Source organism: Polistes canadensis, unplaced genomic scaffold, assembly GCF_001313835.1.
Source record: "Polistes canadensis isolate GaletaPanama2010 unplaced genomic scaffold, ASM131383v1 scaffold_43, whole genome shotgun sequence".
Classification (NCBI taxonomy): Eukaryota; Metazoa; Arthropoda; class Insecta; order Hymenoptera; family Vespidae; genus Polistes; species Polistes canadensis.
In genome coordinates, this window is record NW_014569590.1 from 677,990 (window position 1) to 699,865 (window position 21,876).

The window sequence follows — 21,876 nt, forward strand, 5'->3', positions numbered from 1 at the left end:
TTTTTTTAGGGGTCGCTGATTATTTGGGTCAATATTTTTGTCAACATTTGACACCGTAATTATTTTTTTTTTTTTTTTTTATTAAAATAATTTATGAGAGCGAGTTTTTTCCTATTTTTTTATCCTATTTTCTGTGTACCATCTCGAGTATTATTTGTTTTTTCTATTTTATTTGGAATTAATAAATTATATCGTATAATTGATTACATCTTATTTTCATTTCGATGTCACAAAATTGGCGTTCTCGTCATTACAAATCCATAATTGATATAATAATACGTGTGAACTATCGATTAGAGGCAAATAGGATTACGAATATCGCTCTTGGATTATTTGAAATATTCGATGCACGTCGAGGACTTTTCAATGATTTCTCTTCCTCTCAAATTACTAACACGTATATGATATTTATATGTTTGTTGAATTTATTAAATTAGCGCGATATTAACACAATTCAATAATTATCATACTCAATAAATTTAATTTATAAATAAATCATGTTATATATAGAGAACTAGAGAGAAATTCTATTAATGATGCTTGATTGTAAAACAAATATATACAATATAATTAATGATAATTATAAATTTAAATGTTCCTAATACATTTTGAACGTTCATTAAATACGTTGAATGTTTGATTGAAGTTTGATTTAAAAAAAAAATATATATAATAAATAGAAATTAATAAATTAAATATTAACAATATGTGTGTTCAAACACGTTCATTTAATATCTTCAATAATTGTTTGAAGATAAAAAAAAAACAACAACGAGAAAAAATTATTATCATCTGCTCATTATTAGTTAATTTTTCTACTCTTTTAAGAAAATTATAAATGATTAAATCTGAAAAATTAAATTAAACCTTTTGGATATTCGATGTGTGTTGAAACATTTTAATAGAAAATAAATGAGAAATAAAATGAAATATTTGATATCAAAGCTATCAAAAATAATGTTTGAATAATGTAATCGTATATAACCAACCTGGAGTTTGTATTCGTTGATAATGATAAGGATTGACGCAAACCTCGTCCCTCTTTTGCGTGAAAGCGTATTCACAATGCTCGATCGCCCTTAGCTCGTGGTGTGATTGTAAATCTGGCCAACGCCAGAGACGACAATAGATCACGTGGGGAAGACCCTTACCTCGTACACCTTGGACTCCGTTGTCGCCCACACCACCCGGGCTAGGCCTGATAACATATTCATTCAATAATTAATTTTTATAAATTGTAAATCGAATTTTTTAGAAATCGAATTGAAAATTTTCAAAGATACTGTCGAACAACAGAAAAAAAAATTGCGATCGAATTGGACAATTTTTTAATTTGTTTAAATTTATTACAAAATAAAAATTTAATATAAATTTTGTAAAAAGATAAATATATTTAGAAATACGACTGGTAATATTATTGATACAACAAGTAGTATAGAAAAGTTAGCATGATCAAGGATCAAGTTCAACAATTTTAAAAAACCACGCGGGCTCAATTTCTGAAGATTACATTCAACGTTGTAAATATTTTGTTGTTGCTACAACAAATATAAATTAAAAAATTTGTTAATAATATTTTTAAAAGGAAAGATAAATAAATATTAACTATACCTCGCGTGCGGAAACATATTATATTAACTATAAATTAAATTAACGTAAAATGTGATAAATTACGACAGAAAAAGAAAAAAAGAATACCTTTAGAACAAAATTGCAACGATGGATGACATATTAGAACTTTTATCAAAAGTAAAATCTATTAAAATCAGGAGATTTGTTTTCGTGAAATTTCTCGCGTTAGAAAATGATTTTAAGATCTTGGATCGATGGGGATCGACATCGTATGAAGATCCATCGACGAACAGCATCGGTTCTTTCAATAATGTTTCCGTCAAGGTACATGTTGTGTCATAGCCTTGGCTTTTTCACTCGTACGTGTTCATTCTCTCTTCTCTCTCTCTCTTTTTCTCTCTTTAAATATATATTTCTCTATTTCTTTCAAACAAGAACCTACTTTTGCGTACACACATACTAAGAGACCAACATAAATCACATTGGTGCACTCTCAATCATGGTTTCACTACTGCGTTCAGTTACATAATAATACAGAAACATTCTAACAGAATTTATACGCCAATTTCTTGCGCATCGATCGACTCTCTTTCTCTTTCTCTCTCTCTCTCTTATCTGCCCTCTAACAAGCAACGTGATTCCGTTCGATATATCCTATAATGCTCGATTCGTTTAAAACTTGGATAGAAAATAATTGTATTTACTTTTTTGCTTAATAATCATCATAAATATGAATCAATACCAATGTAGCCAATTATTGAAATTTGTATTATTTGATTTTTATTTAAATTAAAGTAATATTTTTCAATATTTTTTCGTCAATATTTCAAATTAATTAACTTAATGCCAAATATTATTATTGCAATTTTTGTATTATTTGCTTATTACTTTATATTGAGATATTATTTTTTTTTTTTTAATATTTTTAATCAATATTTTAATTAAATAAAATCATTTAAAAATTATTTGTTTAATGAAATACTGATATGAAACAAGTAAAAATATTATTATAAATTTGACATATCATTTATTTAATTAGGATTACGTAATATACTATTGTAAAATGATTATTAAATTCATTGTGATTGTTTAATATTACAACCTCGATTAATTTCACACCAACTTAATGTAACTGTGAATAAAAAAAGAAAAAATGGAAAATCATGAATTGGCAATAAATAAATATAAATAATAAAAAAAAAAAAAAGAAAAAAAGAAATATAAGAAAGAATCTATTCAAGTTCTTTGTACGTCGAAACGATTTCAAAAGCGTATCCTGCGAGTACCGAGAAATAAAGAATAATTTCTAACTGTGCCGAGCATTACGTAAGGACTCGAGCATTACTTGTGACACTTATATACTACCTATATGTATTTACTTACATACATATATACACGATTAGTCGTACGTCTTAATAAACAAACATTCGATTTTTCAAACTTCTCTTCAAAACTTTTTAATCGCAAATTTGCGATATTTTAAGATCGGCAAACTTTATTCCGTTGCTAAACAAAATTATCTAACACTTCAATCTTTTAGAAAAAAGGAAAAGTAACATTTACATTATATTTACATAAACGGATATATGTTATAATATTAATAAATTCAAATAAAAATAGCCGAGGATAGGAGTCCTCGAGTCCACAGAATGAACTCAAAAGATTAATTTCATATTAAATTAAAAACTTTCATGTGATTTTTATGATCAATCATAAAATTTACTGTTTCGAGTATGAATCACATGATAGCGAAAAAATTTCACATTTATCCAATAACAAGTTTCGCAAACAATTGCATTAGAATTACGTGTTAATCATTCATCCTTATTTTTCTCTATTACATTTTATCCGTGTAATAAGAAATCTATAATGGAATGGACTATCTGTTACGACATATAATCTTTTCTATTTCTAATCGTGCTATTTCGCATTTCTATTTTTAACACATATATTACATGAGATAACTTATTGTCAGCGATAAGGCTTCAATATTTATGTCCACGTATATACCAAGTGGCAAATACAAATCCGCTAATGAAATATATTTGAATACATTTCGAAGAAAAAAAAAAAAAATTTTTCATTTTCATATTTTATTATTTACAAAATTCCATACATGAATGTAAATATGTAATTAAAATAAAAATAACAAAATCTAAGACGATATTTCTTTCAACATAACACGCAACAACATACGTCGCGAGTTGTAATGAATACAAATCTGACAATAATTTCAACACATTAACAATAAATATTTTATTAATTATATTATCCACGAGAGAGATTGTTTATACAAAACATTATAAATAACAATTGCAAAATTTAAGAGGACAGATTCGAATTTTCTTTTCTTTCTTTTTTGTGTTATTTTATAGGTATTACGAAACTGTAACGTCAAAAGAAAAAAAAAATGTGAAAACTATTATTTGTAGAGATATTCCTCGACAATTTTATTATTCATCCTGCTGACGCACTGTAGTCGGACGATTCTCCGTGTCGAGGACACGACGACGACAGCAACGGGTTAGAATTCACCCGTTGTATTCCATCCACGCGCGTATCAAACGAGAAACGCGAGTTAAATCATCTTTAATCGACGATGCCCGTTGTCGTATTATAAAATACATACACGTGTATGTATAATATTAATATAAAATAAGCCAATGTACTGTGTCTCTCGTTTTGAGAAAGAAATTATTGATTTAATTATTTTTTAATTGTTTTTCATTTTTTATCAAACTTTCCCTGAAATTTATTTTAAACACACACACATACACACAAAATTGAAATAAAAATCATAGATTGAACAAACATTATTTTAATAATCTTGTAATAATAATAAACGAAAAATATAAAATGTAATATTATTCACACGAGTTTGTACGTTCATAAAAAAAGTTATATCAACGAGGTCGAATTAGTTGTCGCTAATGAACAGCGTCCTTTTTAAAAAGAAACTATTTTCTCATTTCTTTTTTTATCAAACTTTCACCTTAAATTTGCCATACCAAATAAAAATAAAAATCATCTATCAACACAAATTTATACATATACATATATATATACATATATATATATATATAAGATCCCTAAATATATATATTAAGGGTTGAAGAAAAAAAATTAATTATTTTTTACTTGAAATGAGAACGTAAAAATAATATTATATATATAAAATGTTATCATTCACGTGAGTTTTTATATAAAAAAAAAAAAAAAAAAAGTAAAAGTAAAAGTAAAGATCGTAAAAAAAGATCGACAGAATCTCGAGTTAGGTGTTTGAATTCGTTAGTAGGAAACAAGAACGATATCCTGTGAATATCCGAAGGAAGTATGATTGTTATCAGTAGGTAGGTGGTGGTGGTCGTCGTCAGCTGGTGTTGGTAGCTGGTGTTGGTAGCTGGACGAACGATAAGAGTCGAGTAGTAGTCATGTTGTGTAAGAGGAAGAAAGAGAACTCGAGAAAAAGGCCGGGTCGATAAGAGCACGACGCCTCGAGAAACGTATATAATACTTGCACACATAACTCGACACGATAATTCTCTGTCTATTTCACTATTTCTCTCTCTCTTTCTTACTTTTTCACTTCTTAAAAGGCAATGTAAAATTACACGATTCATGTTCGCGTCTGCATAAATTACAATCGTCGACCTTGCAACTACGACACACAACGACAACGACAACGATGACGATGACGATGACGATGACTATGATTCTCCGATTTGTATTCTATTATTTTTATCTTATTAACAGCTATTACTATTTGTTGTATAAACGAGGATAATCGTTCGAACTTTAATTATTCGTAGAATAATGACGTACGAGGTAGGTAAAGTAAATTGAATAATGTAGAGAATTGTTGGTCAATTTGTTTTTTTTTTTTCTATTTTTAAATCTATGAACATTTTTCTGAAATCTTTCTTCCCTTAATTCTTGTTTTTTTTTTTCTCAGTAAAATTGCATAATCAAAGTTTCTCGTCGACTGCATAAATTGCACGTCGTTGGCAAGGACGACGATTGCGACGCGATTCTACGATTTTTCTTTTTATTTATTTCTTTTTTTTTTCTTCTGTTTCGTCGTATTCGCAGCTATTACTATCTAATACCCTGTATAAACGATGGTAATCATTGTAACGGTACACATTTCTATTATTCGTAAGAGGAAAACAAATACGATAAATAAATTCAATGATCCTACGAACTGCTTATGTTTATTCAAATTGTCACATTTTCTTTTTTCACGCGATAAAACACCTTTATGCAGAATTATATTCTAAAGTGATACAGATGTGAAGTAGATTATAATAATTATTCTTATTAAATTTTTCAAAATAATTCGTAAAATGTTTTCCAGTATTTTAAATATTTCGTAAAAATGTTATATAATGTATAGTATAATAAAAATAATAGTATGAAGTACGTTAAAAATAATATTATAATTATTTATTAAAGATATATAAACGCTAAGATCCTAAATATAGAGATGTATAAACGAAGAATACAAATTAAAACATTCGCTGATAATAAACCGTAAAGAAAATTTATTCGAAAAACAATTCTTTGGTATACACGAGAGAATATAATTTTATCATTTATTAAAAACAATGCTATATTAACGTTTTAATTTTACTAAAAAGAAAATTGGTATAAATATCCAATTTAGTTAAGCTACTCCATACAAAGTACTGACCTACATTTTATAAAAGTCCTGTTATTTAAAATACTATTAAACGAAACAAAAGAAAAAAATAAATAAATAAATAAATAAAAATAAAGAGGATAAAGAGAGAAATGGTGCATAAGAGTAATATGAAAATGACATAGCTAATTTAATATCAAGCTAGTAGTAATGTCACGCTTTTCGCATAAATATACATAAATCAGGAAATCTAACGGGCCGAAAGTCTACAACCGTTACTCTCTCTCTCTCAGTCTCTCTTTAGCGTTCAACAAATTGAACCACTTCACCATCATCGTGATACGAAATACGTTGGTTGGTACCAACCATAACAGAAAGAAAGATATAATGGAAGAGAAAGATGAACGAACAGACAGACAGAAACAGAGAGAAAGAAAAAGAGAAAGAGAGAAAGAGATAATACAGTTGGTAAAACGAACACATATAAGTAGTATTATGCAGAACGAATGGAAGGATATGAGAGGATATACACGCGTCTCTCTTCCGTATGCAAACTCTCATTATTAGATAATATCGCACTCGGGAAATGGAACAAAGTTTAATTTCCTCGATAAAGGACGCGAGCCAAAGGGAGCATCGACGTCGATTGACGTCCGCGAATTCACTTTATTCATCTCACACGTACACCCTTATATCTACGATAAATGCATTTCTACATCTCTACCAAGAGATAAAACAATTTTACACGCATAGACAGACCAATACATTCTGGGGTTAACGTATTTTATTAGATTCTAAAAATAAACCACACGCGTGTGTTATTGTTATAACATTATTCTTTACGATAATAATAATAATAAATAAATAAATAAATAAAATAAATAAATCTGTAAAATAAAACAAATGATTTGAATAATAAAGACAAATTTTTGTTTGTTTAATTCGATCGATTATCATTAAAGGACGAAAAATCTCATTTCCTAACGCTGTTAACGTAAAAGAAAAACTAGAGAGAGAAAGAATAAATGAACGAAGTAAAGGATCTCTATCTGTTCGTTTATATCTATATTTTTCTCTTCTATTAAATACCCTTGCGATATATAAAACGATAACGATGAGAACGAAAATATAGTTGGCACGTTAGCTCGTTAGCACTTTAACGATGTAACGATGTAACTAGGATTACTATTAATAAAGTCGTCATCAGGCGAACACTGGGCTCTGATCGATTCTCGTACACGTTTTTCTCTACCCACACACGTACAAGAAAAAGTGAAAAAGAGAGAGAGAGAGAAAGAAAATACGTGGAACACGCCATGTGATATACAACACCTTATCGATAATAGCAACTTTCTAAAAAAACTTCTTATACCTATCACTAACGAAACATTTAATATTTTAATCTAATGGAAACTTCATTACCATGATCTCTCTTCTCGTATTCTAATATATTATAGATTAATCTTATTCCAAAACTATAAATATCGGATGATATTTTATGTTACTGCATTTTATGATTAATTTCTTTTCGTTTGAAGTGTCTGTCATAAGAAATTTCTTATTTCAATTTTATATATATATATATCTACACACACACACACACACACATTTTTTATATTATTTATATTATTTTATATTTTTAATTGTACACACAAGATCTATGTACAAGTAATTTTCTAATAACGCAAAAATTAATAACACGTTGCATAGAAATCATGATATACACAAACGCAAAATATTATTAATTTCATATATGAAGTAAATAATACATATGTAGAATAATTTGTCAGATAATTACTTTACAAAAAAAAAGGAAATTAAAGTATATTAAAATGGAATACATATTTTATAAAATAATAGTAATTTTTCAAAGTACTACCTTGAAGAATTTCTTTTACATTTGCGGTAACAGGCATCATTCTTCTTCTTCTTCTTCTTCTTCTTCTTCTTTTTCTTCAAGAGAGACAGAAAGAGAGATCGAACGAGAAAGGAACTCACGTAGCAATTTCCGAGACATGGTGTTTCGCGTGTCATCGATAATCGCACGACTTGCTTACGCAACAAAAACGAATACGCAATTATATCTTTCTCTGTTTAACTTTTGCATCGATGTTGCTTTTACTGTTGCTGTTCCTGTCATGTAAAGTCTCTACCATTTTTATGTATGTTTACGTATATATGTATAATCATATAATCCGTTATCGGAAACGAGAAACAGCATCATCATGTTTCCAAACGATCGCATTTAAGAATATCGAACGATGAAATCTTTACGAATATTTCTCTATTATTTAATCCTAATTTTCTAAAATTAAAAAATGTGTTTTTGTTTTATAAATAATAAATTAATAATGAAACTATTTTAAATATTTAATAAAAATTTCTATCGAGTATATAATTAATTGTTTTTTTTTTTATTTCATTATTATTTATTCAATTAATCAATCATAATACAAAGGTGCTCAAAAACTTGGTAAATAACTCGTTACACGTTTATTATATAGTATTCATTAGTTATTAAAAAAATAAAGAAAAATAAGTAATGATATTTAATAATGATTAATAACTAAGAACATTATTCTCGAATAACAATTGTTTAAATATCTAATTTTTTTGTTTTTTCCTTTAAAATTAAATCACACTCTAGATCATTTATATATTCAAAAGACAATAAGATCGGTTGAAAACCGCCTTTTTTCTATGTTAACGCAATCGTAAAGAAGATTGACGTAACGTTTCGCAAATTTATCGATGATCTAACGGATAAGTGTCATAAATGAGAGGGTTTCACATCTTCGAACATAGATATATGTATATATGTACATCGTTCCCTGTTACCGAGTTGAAACACAATACGATACGGTCTACATACTGTTCGAGAATAGTTTCACGTATTGTATAGTCACTCGCTAATATCGCATGATCTGTAACATGCTATCCCTTTTTTATTTTTACCATTGAAAAATTCAACGTTGATTAAAAAACGTGTAACATAAACTTTTAATCAAGTTCAACAATATATTATTGCAAAATAATTTATTGTGATCTTCCATATCACTAATTATATTTAAATTTTTGATAAGCAATTACGTAATAAGTGTGTATTTTAAAAATTGAAACAATTATTATTCGTGAATAATTCAGTCATTAATTCTATTATTATTATTATCTATTTTTATAATTAATTGTAAAAACTTGAAACATATATCATCGTTCGAAAGATCCGTAGTAATCCTAGATAAACAATTATAACATTCTGATCGTTAAGTTTAAATTGAAGAAACTGACGATACAGATAGTAAAGTATCTTATAGTATAATTAGAATTGTAATGGCGAATAAAAGGAAACGCATTGAAATTGTTTAATTTAGATAGAGTTTTAACGAGTCATTAATTTGAAAAGCTTTTCCCTGGAATACGTAAGCAAGCAATCAGAATATGTAATTGTAAGTGTCTCTTTCAGTTGGATAGTAACGTTGATTTATCGAAGCGTGTTACGATCAAAGGAGTTTATCATGGTCTCTCTAATTTGATCGGCGATTTGCCAAAATAGAGAAACCACTAACATCGACGTGAGTTCTATCGAACTTCCGTTAAAACCTATAGATTGTAACTGTAGGCCATTACGACGGCGCATTTCGAAGCTACGCCATTGCATATTGGATTTCAATTTACCTAACGTATTACACGTTCTTTGTATAGTATCGATAGCTAGTCAATTTCTATCTATTAACTATTCCTAAATACGTTTAGATTTAATTAACACAAATGATAAGATTCAAATTATTTTTCTAATGTATTTTTTATTTAAAAACAAAAATTAGAAAAGAAACACGAATAAGATTAAATATGTACGGAGAGTTGGTTGAAAAATTTTGAATCTATGTCGAAAAATAAAAGTGAGTTTGACAGTAAATGTACAAATATTTTCATGAGTCATTATATATATATATATACAATATAATAAATAAAAATATATTTGTTTCTTTTTAATTATTGTTTAATAAAATAAAAATAAATGTACGCTTATCCTTGTAACGTATCTATTGATTCACGTGAAGAGGAATGGACACTGTCAACGTGTTAAGAGTTAAATCGAGTTAGAGATCAAGCCGAGGGATGATGAATTGCGTAGGTGGAGAGGAGAATCCGAGTACCAATGGCACGTGCTACCGTTCGTGAACACAGTTGTTATTTGCTAGATTTAACATTGCATATGACAAGAGATAGGAAATAAATAAAATCTATTGCATTTCAAAATAGATATTTATGTACACGTGCTATCATAGTATATATTATCGAATTTTGTATACAATGAAAATACACTTGTATAACACAAAATAATAATCGAAAAAAAATATTCATAAATGATCGACTTATTTTTTATCTACCCTGAATTAAATAAATGTACATAATTATTTAAGTATAATAATGCGTGTGTATAATTATTTATTTGCTATCTCTTCTATGACCATCGTAATCGATGATTTGAAAGATTAGTATTTTCAAATGAGACGCGCATGTACGAAATGATTAAACGAAGTTGAAAGATTCGTGAAATTTTCCTCAATGTGATTAAATCGATTTAACTATATCAGTTTACTCGAAGAGTGTAAAAATAACGATAATTAGTAACGCAAACTCATTGGACTCACCACACCCTCACCTTTCTGCTAGGCTTATGCCATAACTAGGTAAATTCTTTGCAGAAATGTTAAATGTTAAATATAAATGATTGAAAACAAATATTCGATAGGATATCGTTTAACTATATTTTATAATTATTTTATCAACATTATTATTCAAACATCGAATTATAAAAGTATTTAAAAAATTATTTTACAATAAAAAGGGAAAAATCCATTGAAAAATCTTTCACTACGTTGATAATATTTAATTAAATTCTGTATACATTTTTTTATTGCAATTATTTATAGTTAAAAATTTCAATTCAACATTTTATCTTATATTATAAATATTTATTGTAATATAATTTATTTTTTCTGTAAACATAGAATTTTTGTTATATTCTTCGTGATATCATGAAATTCAATATAGAAATATTGAATAAACAATCCATAAATAATAATTTACACATATATTTTTACACATTAAGAAATATTTATATATTTTACATTAATAAAAAAAAAATGTTTTTCTATATTTTTACACGTAAAAAAATATTTATATTTAACTGTTTACTTCTCTCACACACACACACAAAGTAACTATAAACTAACAGCCACCTACGCAACAAAAGCTCCTCCTCACCATCCCCCTTTCTCAACCTTCTTGTTCTTACGCACGTAACGAACGAGAAACGTGATGACGTGCATGCAAAAGAGAGAGAGAGAGAGAGACTTGCATTGAAGATTCGCCGTGGGAGAGATAACGACCAGCGGAGCGAATGATTTTAACACCATCTTATCTACGTTATTCGCTCTCTTTCTCTCTCTCACCCCTCCTTCCTTATCTCTTTTAACAATAGATCAGTGACGTCTAATTAGTATTAGAAATTGTAATGAAATTCATATATAAAAAGTAAACGTTTATATTATAATTTTATATATATGATTTCATATGTAAATTAAGATATTAGAAATATGTTAATTATAATAAATGTGATTGTCTGTATAATTATCTTTAGATTAGAATATATTTAGATATATTAAACGTATATATAGATTTCAATCGATTAATATTAAAGAGATATTAAAAATCTTAACTACATATTACGATTATCATCTCTCGTATATTAAAGATAATTAAATACGTTTAAATATTTATTTAGATTTTTCCTATCAATTACAAAAAAGTCAATCAATATTTTTTTTCGAAAGATTAAGATAAGAATTAAAAATAAATCGTTGATAATTAATTGTAGATGAAATTTGTTCGAAATATTTACGAACATATAAACTTACGAAAAATTGTATCCAATCATTATACAAAAGCAACTTTCAAACTACTTTCACACACACACACACACATACACACATTCTAATAGGTAATATAGTATTACGTAATATTTATATTTCATCGTTTTAAATAAAAATAATATATACAATAAAAGAGATGTGTTAAAAGATCGAATTGAGAGACCTTGAAGAAACGATACGAAAGGCGTCTCGTTAGATCGACGCTCCCAAGTAGCTTAAAGAGATCTCCACCTACGCACGATCGTGCACAAAACATGTCTCTCGTATGATACGGCCGACCGTGAACTCTCCTAAACATTCGATCGCTTCTATATGTATTCGTACACATACATGCATTATATACGAAAGCATACATACTTCTACATTGATAGACAAGTATATTTTAAGTATATCGAGTATGTTGTTACTGATGTTCCGACATATCTGTGGTTTCTCACGCTTCAATAAATAAAAAGGAAAATAAAAATAAAATACACAAATATAAAATACTGTTAAAATAAAATATTAAAATAAAAATAATTGTTAATAAATTAATTCATGTGCTCTCTCTTCTTCCTTAACTGTAATTTTTTTTTCTTGTTTTTTTCCCCCCCCTCCTTTTATTTTTCCTCTTTTCCTCTCTCTCTCTCTCTCTCTCTCTCTCTCTCTCTTCGCTTCTCTATTTTATCGACAAAACGCGTATAACTTTTCTTGGAAAGAGTGGGCGGCCGAGATAGACCAACTAGGCAGTATGTTATATCCCTCGACACGAGGGTTGAATATGATTTATTGATTAAGGTTTTTATATATACACCGAGCTTATTCTTTCTACGTGGAACAAGCTTCAATGACGCTTTCTCTCTCTCACTCTCCCTCTCTCTATTCCTTTTCTTTATTTTTTCTTTCCTCTCTTTTAAATCGAACATTTATATCGATCAACATCTTCATCGTTTACGTTAATTCTCTTTCAATATTATACATAAAAAGAAAAAAACAAAGACAATTATATTAAATATTGAATTAAATGAAATTAAATATCGTACAAAGAATGAAAATTAATTGTAAACGAGATACGAGTGAAAAAAAAAAAAACAAACAAAATAAGAAAAATAAGACGAGAGATAACGAGAGATAATGAATTTTTCATTCTTTATTCAATCGTTCTAAGCTTACGTCATGATCTACGAAATATTCTTGATGTACATAGATCAGGATTAATGAATGAATTGCCAGAAAAAAATTCCTAATGATGAATAAAAGGAGGAAGAAGAAGAAGAAGAAGAAGAAGAAGAGGAAGAAAACAAAGATGATGATAAATGCGCGCCGCGCAATTTTAAAGTTTTGATGAATTGGATGCGCGCGCAACCAACATTGCATATCGCTGTTAACAAATTCGTGATTCCTAATATTACACGTATTTCATAACTTTATAAAATTACACAATTTTTCACACTTATAATTTTGTATACGTGTATGCGTGCGTGTGCGAAGGTAAGAAAAATGTAATCGATAAAAAAACGTTATACTCTAATTACACATACACATTTACGGGGTTGACTAGTAAAAATTGTTAATTAATATACAGTGTGACTATTCAAATTAATCGTTGAAAAATATTATTAATATCTTAATAACAAATTTTGTACATCGTGTTTAAATAACTTTAAAAAAGTAATATTAATATAATAATAGACTTAATTAAAATATACTATTAAATATCAAAAATGGATCCAAAGTTAGTAGATAATTTTAAAATGCAATTATTCATACTCTTTTATTAAATTGTAAAATTACAAAAAAGAGAAACCTTTAACTCATCCTGTTTATTAATAATCCATAAATGAGTTCCAACGAGGCACCCAATATACACGTACGTGTTCCTACGTATTTTATAAACAAAATAATAATAAATATATGTCACGTTATGATCACGTGATTGGAACAAACAAACAAACAAACAAACAAAAAAGACAAGAAAAAGAAGTGCATGCGGTAAACACATAAGCGATCAGATCACGACTCCGTACGAAATAAAATAAGCACGTTCTTTTTGTCTAGACGATTCGCGAGACACATGGAGAGAGGTAGTAAGAGAAATAGAAAGAAAAATAGAAAGAAAAAAAGAAAGAGAAAAAGATAAACTTAGGCATCCTTCGTTCGTTCGTACGTTTCCTCGATGTTCGCCGATCGGTTAGCGAATGGAGTATCTATTCTCGTCATGCTCCGCAAAGCAAGAAAGTCGGTAAGCAAGTTGAATTGCTTTCCGTCGGAAGAACGTCAATTATCGTTTGATCGAACAAACGTACATACACATGTATACAAACTTTCATTCATTTAAAAGAACTACGTATATAAATAATATGTTTTAAATAAGGGTTTTCAAGCTTTTCCACATGACAACCTTCTGTACCCAAGCAAAAATTTGTCACGACCTTTTGTATAAATTCTACATTATCTTCTATTTTACTATCATAAATTTACAGACATACTACGCGTGTAGAATTACTCAATTGGATTTAGAATTAATTTTCAATCGTTACGCGTACAGAAATGTTTTACTTTTATTCAAATACCTTTAATCCTTATATTTAGTTATGCGAAGCCATATATTTGATAGCCAATAAGTCTATGTAATTTTTTTCAATTAAATAACCTAGACTAAAACCGCACAGACTTACTGACCAACCTTATTGACAATTTTTATGAATGAACAATTCAGAGCCTATGTTATGACATTCGTTACTCTTGTTTTTATCTCGTATCTTCGATCGTCAAATGTTTTTACTATATCTATTGTACTGAACATTTAAAAACTCCAAGGAAAGACAATAAAAAGAGAGAGAAAGTTATTTAAAACGAACGTTACTCTTAGGATCTAAGAAACATACCCTCTCGCAACACTTTTACTACTACTACTACTACTATACTACTACGTGCTAAAAACGCACGAGTACCTTCAATTATTGTACTCTTTCTCTCTTTTTTTGTCTCTCTCATTCTCTCTTTTGGCACAACGCGCAACACATACGCGCACTATAAGAAAAAAAAAAAAGAGAAAGAAATAGCAAATATGTGAAATCTCTAGAACTTTTACGTACGCATGAGAGAGTTACATGATACATAGAAAAATAAAAAAAAAGATATATATATATATATATTTAGAGAGAGAAAGAGAGAGAGAGAGAGAGAGAAAGAGAAGGGGGAGAAGAATAAATAAAAACGTGTTATAGCGTGTTGTATGTATATAAAACAGTATCGCGCACACGCAGTGAAAAGAGGGATATACGGGCAGCAGCATCCCATATAACGCACACTGGCAATGATAAAAGAAGACAGAGAGAGTCAGACATACAGTAAGAGAGAGAAAGAGAGAGAAAAGAAAGAAAAAAGAAAACTAGACAGACAGAGACACGCGTTGAGATAAAGAGATAAAGAAAGATAGAAAGATAGTCAGACAGATATTTAGATAAATAAATATAGATGATTAAAAATGTATAGATAATAATATTAACATTTGATATGCTTACCTCGGTATAGTGATGCACTTGGTATTGCAGCTTTGCGTGGTAATGGCCTTCTCGAGTTCCTCGAGACCCGCCGACTTCTTCAACTTCTTAACGAGACTCTTGACGGCCTTCTCGCTCCATTTGTCCTCGCCCTCGGCCTTCTTCCAGCCTAGCAGCCGCTTCACAATAGGCGGGTTGAAGCTGAGCAACATCGAAGTCGTCATTTGCGCTCGTTACGTGCGCGAGACACCCCGCCGCATCGGGGATTCCGTTCTCTAGCTCTTTAGCTCTCGCTCTCTCTCTCACACTCTCTCTCGGTCTCTCTTCTCTTCTTTCTTTCTTTCTTTCTTTCTTTCTTTCTTTCTTTCTTTCTTTCTTTCTTTCTTTCTTTCTTTGTTTGTTTCTTTCTTTCTTTCTTTCTTTCTCTCTCTCTCTTTCCTTTCTTCTCCTTATCTATCTAACTCTTCCTATCCCTTTCCCTATTCACTCTTTTTCTCTTCTTCTTCTTCTTTTTCTATGTATCTATTTCTCTCTCTCTCTCTCTCTCTCTCACACTCTCTCTTTCTTTTGTTCCTTTTGGTCGCTTTTAAATTTCGTTATGCAAAAATAAAAATAAAAAAAAGCAAACTTTTCTCTCGCACGATCCGTCGATTGTTCAAAACACGCGAACTATTATCCCGCACATACAAGAATGGATGCGTACGTTCACGAACTAAATAGGTCAACCGCGAGGTTAGGGCGAAACAATGACGACACGCGAAAACTCTTTAACGCGGATGAAATAAAATACGAACGACGCGACAGCCTCGCGCGAGCGGCGAAACTCTCTCACAGCCGCCATGTCATTCCACGGGAACACTCGGATCAACTCGGTTACTTTCGGATCATTTCGTCAACTCACATGGAGATTTATGTTAAACGACATCTGGAGTATGATTGACTAACTAAACTTAGTCATTTTTATCGTCTCATTTACGATCGTACTTGACGTTAGCGATTCCCGAGGGAATTTTACTTCTGTAAACTTTGCCACGTCGAACAAGTGGTTGTCAAACTGTGCATCGTAAAATATTATAAAATTTTAATTAATTATATTTATTTCTGTGTGTATTTCCAATTTTTGACGTGAGATAAAATGTGAAACTTTAAAATTATTCAGCAAGGAAACTGAGAATCGAAAAAGTTGAAGAATCACTTGCCTAGTCTCTTTTATTCAGCCTTTTCTTTGAACCATGATAATTATCAGCCTTAAAAAATAAAGAATATTGGTTTAACAATGAGTTAATGTAATAATGTTCAATATGTTCAACACATTCCTATGTTAAATATTTTTCTTAAATAAAATAAATGATAATCTATGTTAATGTATTTCTTATGAATTATATGCTATATTTTTTAACACTATCGTAAGACGTATTTTCGAACAACGCTTACTATTATTGTACTATTTTTACAAGTTCATTTATTAGTTATCGTTTGATAATTCATATTAAGAGTATTGTCCTCTGTTGAAAATAACATTTTTTCTTGCAATGCAGTTTTAATTAGCAGAAAAAGCCAGCCGCTTTCTTGCTTTTTTGACTTTTTTTTAGATTCTACGTATTTTTTATTTCGACAGAAAGATCGATGTCTAATTGTATAAACAACAAAAATATTCATGGAATTTGGAGAAAGTTTTCTAGCTTGCTTATTAAAACTCTCGGAAGGGGCGATATCTCAAGCTTGCTTAAGATTTCCGCAAGGGGCGATATTTCAAGCTTGCTTAAGCTTCCGCAAGGGGGTAATATTTCAAGCTTACTCATTGGCTAGCGCTTGAGAACTCGCCGGTAGAAAATATTTTCAAGCTCGCTCATTGGTTAACACTCAGAACTATCTAAAGTGAAAGTATCCAAGGGAGCTTGAGCACCCCTAATTTTAGTTAGAAAACAGCTACGAAAGTATTCGAACGTTGTTAAGCGTTGTGCCATAAAGTTTCTTTTCTGATTTTATTTTGTCTTATATATTTGTGAAATATCCTTTTCACGATATTAGTCGATTATAAAAATTAAGTTAACGTTTTAGTAATGTTTTATTAATAGTTTAAACAAAACTAACTTAAACATTGTAATAATCGATCGAAGAGCTGACTGGTTATCAAGAGTTATTTATAAATATTTGCATATTTATATATAAAAAGAAGATACAATGGGTAGAGATGGTAAGTAAAATGATCAAAGTGATTCACCAAATAATAAAATAATCAACTTTATGAACATTTTCATTGAATTAATGAAATTTATTTTGTGGTTATAGACGAAAATAGTAATTCAGAAGATGAAAGGGGAAGATCTAGAAGTTCCTCACAGGACTCTTCCGCTAGAGTTGAAAACGTGAATAGGAGTAGATCAAATACTCGAAGTCCAACTTCATCTCCAGCAAGGTAAATATTAATTATTATACTCTATTGTATACCCTGTTGTATACTCTGTTATACTCTTTATTTATCATAACCTTATATTCAATCATATTGCTTTATGTTTTACAGATCTAAGCCCTCTTCGCCGATGCAAGTAGCATCACCAGCATCGTCAACTTCTGCACGTTCCAATGCCAGTTCTAGAAAGTCATATTCTAGATCTCGTTCACCTTCTAAAAGTCGTTCACCTTCTCCTGCATCCAGTACTCGGAATCTAAGAGCTTCCAGATCTCGTTCCAAATCTTTTTCTGAAGAACGTGCGTATAGTGGTGAAAGGAAACAAATCCAATCACCCAGTCCTGCACGCTCTGGAAAATCGTCTTCGAGATCCAGGAGTCCATCACCAAGTAAATCCAAAGAGGGTTCACGTTCAAGATCTAGATCAAGATCAAGATCTAGATCTAGATCTAGATCTAATTCAGTAAAACCAAGTAAAAGTGCTTCCCCAATGAATTCCCGATCTCCATCAAGATCCCCGTCACCCAGGGCAGCTTCTAGATCGCGTTCTCGTTCTGGATCAAGAAGATCACGTTCTGTATCTCCTAATGCTAATCGTGCATCAAGATCAAGATCGAAATCTCATTCACAATCAGGCTCAAGAAAAGGTTCTTGCTCGCCTAAAGCTTCATTGGAAAATTCTTTTTCCAATGTTAGAAAGTCACGATCAAAGTCACGCTCCATTGAAAGCTTAAAGAAACATTCTCCTTCATCGAGAAAAAGTTCACACTCAAGATCACCATCGCATTCAGGAGATGAAAAGGCTAAATCGAAGTCACGATCCAGGTCTAGATCTAGATCTGGCTCTGGATCTCGAAAACAATCTCCTGTGGCATCGCATAAAGGATCATTATCAAGATCTCCAAGTCCAGGAAGAAAAGCATTGTCAAAATCTAAATCTAGGTCAAGATCAAGATCAGATTCAGGATCGAGGAAAGCATCTCGATCAAGATCAAGATCCGGATCAAGAAAGGCATCTCGATCAAGATCAAGGTCTGGATCAAGAAAAGTATCTCAATCAAGATCAAGATCAGCATCAGGATCAAGAAAAGCATCCCGATCAAGATCAAGATCAGGATCAAGAAAAGCATCCCGATCAAGATCAGGATCGGGATCAAGAAAAGCATCCCGATCAAGATCAGGATCAAGAAAAGCATCACGGTCAAGATCAGGATCAGGATCAAGAAAAGCATCCCGCTCAAGATCAGGATCAGGATCAAGAAAAGCATCCCGATCAAGATCAGGATCAAGGAAGATATCCCAATCTAGATCTAGGTCTGGTTCAAGAAAATCCGTATCCAGATCTAAATCAAGATCGAGATCATTATCAGGATCAAGAAAAGGTTCCCCATCTGGTGTAGCATCAAGAAAAAATTCACGCTCTAGATCAAGATCAGGTTCTAGATCTAGCAGATCTAGATCACACTCTGGATCGAGGAAATCTGGTTCACGATCACGATCAGGCTCAAGATCAAGATCACCATCAAGATCCCGTTCAAGATCGCATTCGGGTTCACGATCAAAATCAAGGTCTAGGTCCAGATCACGGACTCCTTCTATTGCAAAGTCTGGAGGCAGATCTCGCTCAAGATCTGGCACCAGATCGAGATCAAGATCGGCTTCAAAGTCTGTTAGATCAAGGAGTCCAAGCAAAGAGTCAGATAGTGGCGTAAAAAAGCGAAAAAGAATACTCTCTGATTCAGAAGATGAAAATGATGCTGCTCAAAGTTCTAAAAAAGTAACTCGTGAATTATCCGATAGTGAAGATGAAGAAAATGCGGATAAATCAGCTAAGAAAAAAGATGATGAGGAACCGAAAGAAGACGAAGATGCAAAAAAAGATGAAGAAGAAGTTAATGTCAGAGAACAAGATAATGAAGAATCTGATGATGAAATAATTCCTGGAGAGAGAGGAATGTAAGTAGAGTTTCTTATTGTTTTCCTTTTTCATTAAATTATATTAGAATTAACATTTTTTTTGAAATATATTAAATTAAATATATAAAACGTTAATCGTTTTTATTATTTCTATTTTCCAGAGATGATTCCATGTCTGATTTTGATCGAATGTTGGCACGCAAAAAGGAGGAACAATCACGCAGACGCAAACGTAAAGATATTGACATAATTAATGATAATGATGATATTATTGCTCAATTGTTAGCCGACATGAAAGGCGCTTGTGAAGAAGATAGAAAGTTAAATCAATCAAATAGGCCAGCTACGAATAAAATTGCAATGCTACCTAAGGTTTTATCCCAATTGAAAAAGCATGATTTGCAATTGGCATTTTTAGAGCATAATGTATTAGCAGTTTTAACAGACTGGCTCGCTCCAATGCCTGATCGATCATTACCATCTTTAAGAATAAGAGACAGTCTCTTGAAACTTTTGTGGGAGGTAAATATAATGTAGTTGATAAAAATATTTAACATTTACAATGTTAGAATTTATGTATACATATTAATGTTTATTTTCTTTATTCTAGTTCCCAAGAATCGATCAGTCATCTTTGAAACAATCAGGCATTGGCAAGGCTGTAATGTATTTGTATAAACATCCCAAGGAAACTAAGGAAAATAAAGAACGTGCTGGGAAATTAATCAATGAATGGGCAAGACCAATATTCAATTTGTCTGCCGATTTTAAGGCCTTATCAAAGGAAGAAAGATTACAGCGTGATATAGAGCAGAAACCTCATAAAAGAAGAAAAGTAGAAGAGGATGGATCTTCTCTAAAATCACAAGACATTAATAAAGCCTTGAAAGGAGATTCCAAGTATGGTGACTTTTCATCATCTAGAAAACATTTACATGATATTAGCAATAGTCCAATTTTAATATCTTCTTTAAGACCTTTGAGACCTGGAGATCCGGGATGGGTTGCACGAGCAAGAGTTCCTAGGCCATCTAACAAGGACTACGTTGTGCGCCCTGATTGGAAGTCAGATGTCGATATAAGTAGAGTAAGTATTTGTTATTAGTATGAGTTTACAAATCAACTTTCATTATCTTATTATTATGTATAAATTATTAAATATTTGAATTACAGAGCACCAAAAAGCAAATGAATCGATTTGAGAGGCATATGAAAAATTATATAGATAACAAAAAAATGAAATCAGCAAGAAGAGCTGTAGATATATCGATAGAAGGACGAAAAATGTCCTTGTAATAATGTACATATTAGGGAAATCATAAACAAATTTGATTACATCGAAAATATTATATTATATATTGTAACGCGTTAAATCTAGTTAGTTAGTTTTTGTTGAATTGACAAATTACGTACCTTGCACACATATTTGTGAATTTTGTTGTACTTCACGTAAAACTCATCTGCACATACTTATGCATTTCGTTAGAACTTTATGTAAAACCCATGTGTACATATTTGTGTATTACGTTAAATAACGAAATGTCATTTGTATAATGCAAGAGGGTTCTTGTTTAAAATTTATAAAAATTACATTTTTCAGTTTTCGCAATTGTAGCGGTACGTAATGTGTTAAGTAAATTTCTTTATAAAATGTGATCTTTATAATAAGATGAAGTAACGTTATAATAATAATAACATAATGTACATTAGAGTAAACATGAGCATTAATATTAATTGATACTTTGTCAAAAATTATAGAAATTTCATAATAAGATTAGGTAACAACAATAATACAAATTATTATTATTATTGTTATAATAGAGTAATAATGCAATCTACATTTCAAAGAGAATATTAATATTGATTGATATTTTGAACAAAGTAATAGGGTTTTCATTATAATATTAATAA

The 21,876-nt window shown here is 30.2% G+C and overlaps 2 protein-coding genes across 2 annotated transcripts in view; one reads left to right on the forward strand and one right to left on the reverse strand.

Annotated features, from left to right (window-relative positions):
* LOC106785004 (mothers against decapentaplegic homolog 3) overlaps positions 1 to 15,985 on the reverse strand; it is a gene marked incomplete in the record, with an annotated part of 20,843 nt that extends 4,858 nt beyond the window's left edge. The window contains 2 exon segments of the mRNA XM_014745096.1: positions 990 to 1,198; positions 15,657 to 15,985. Of these exon segments, the coding sequence (XP_014600582.1) occupies positions 990 to 1,198; positions 15,657 to 15,859 (412 nt within the window).
* A 1,247-nt stretch (positions 15,986 to 17,232) lies between these two features.
* Positions 17,233 to 21,838, forward strand: LOC106785005 (IWS1-like protein). The gene is made up of 7 exons (XM_014745097.1): positions 17,233 to 17,832; positions 17,928 to 18,054; positions 18,160 to 20,004; positions 20,127 to 20,487; positions 20,576 to 20,865; positions 20,941 to 21,052; positions 21,139 to 21,838. Exons 1-7 carry the CDS (start codon positions 17,820 to 17,822, stop codon positions 21,259 to 21,261), a joined length of 2,871 nt encoding a protein of 956 aa, XP_014600583.1. The 5' UTR covers positions 17,233 to 17,819; the 3' UTR covers positions 21,262 to 21,838.
* Positions 21,839 to 21,876: the final 38 nt, after the last annotated feature.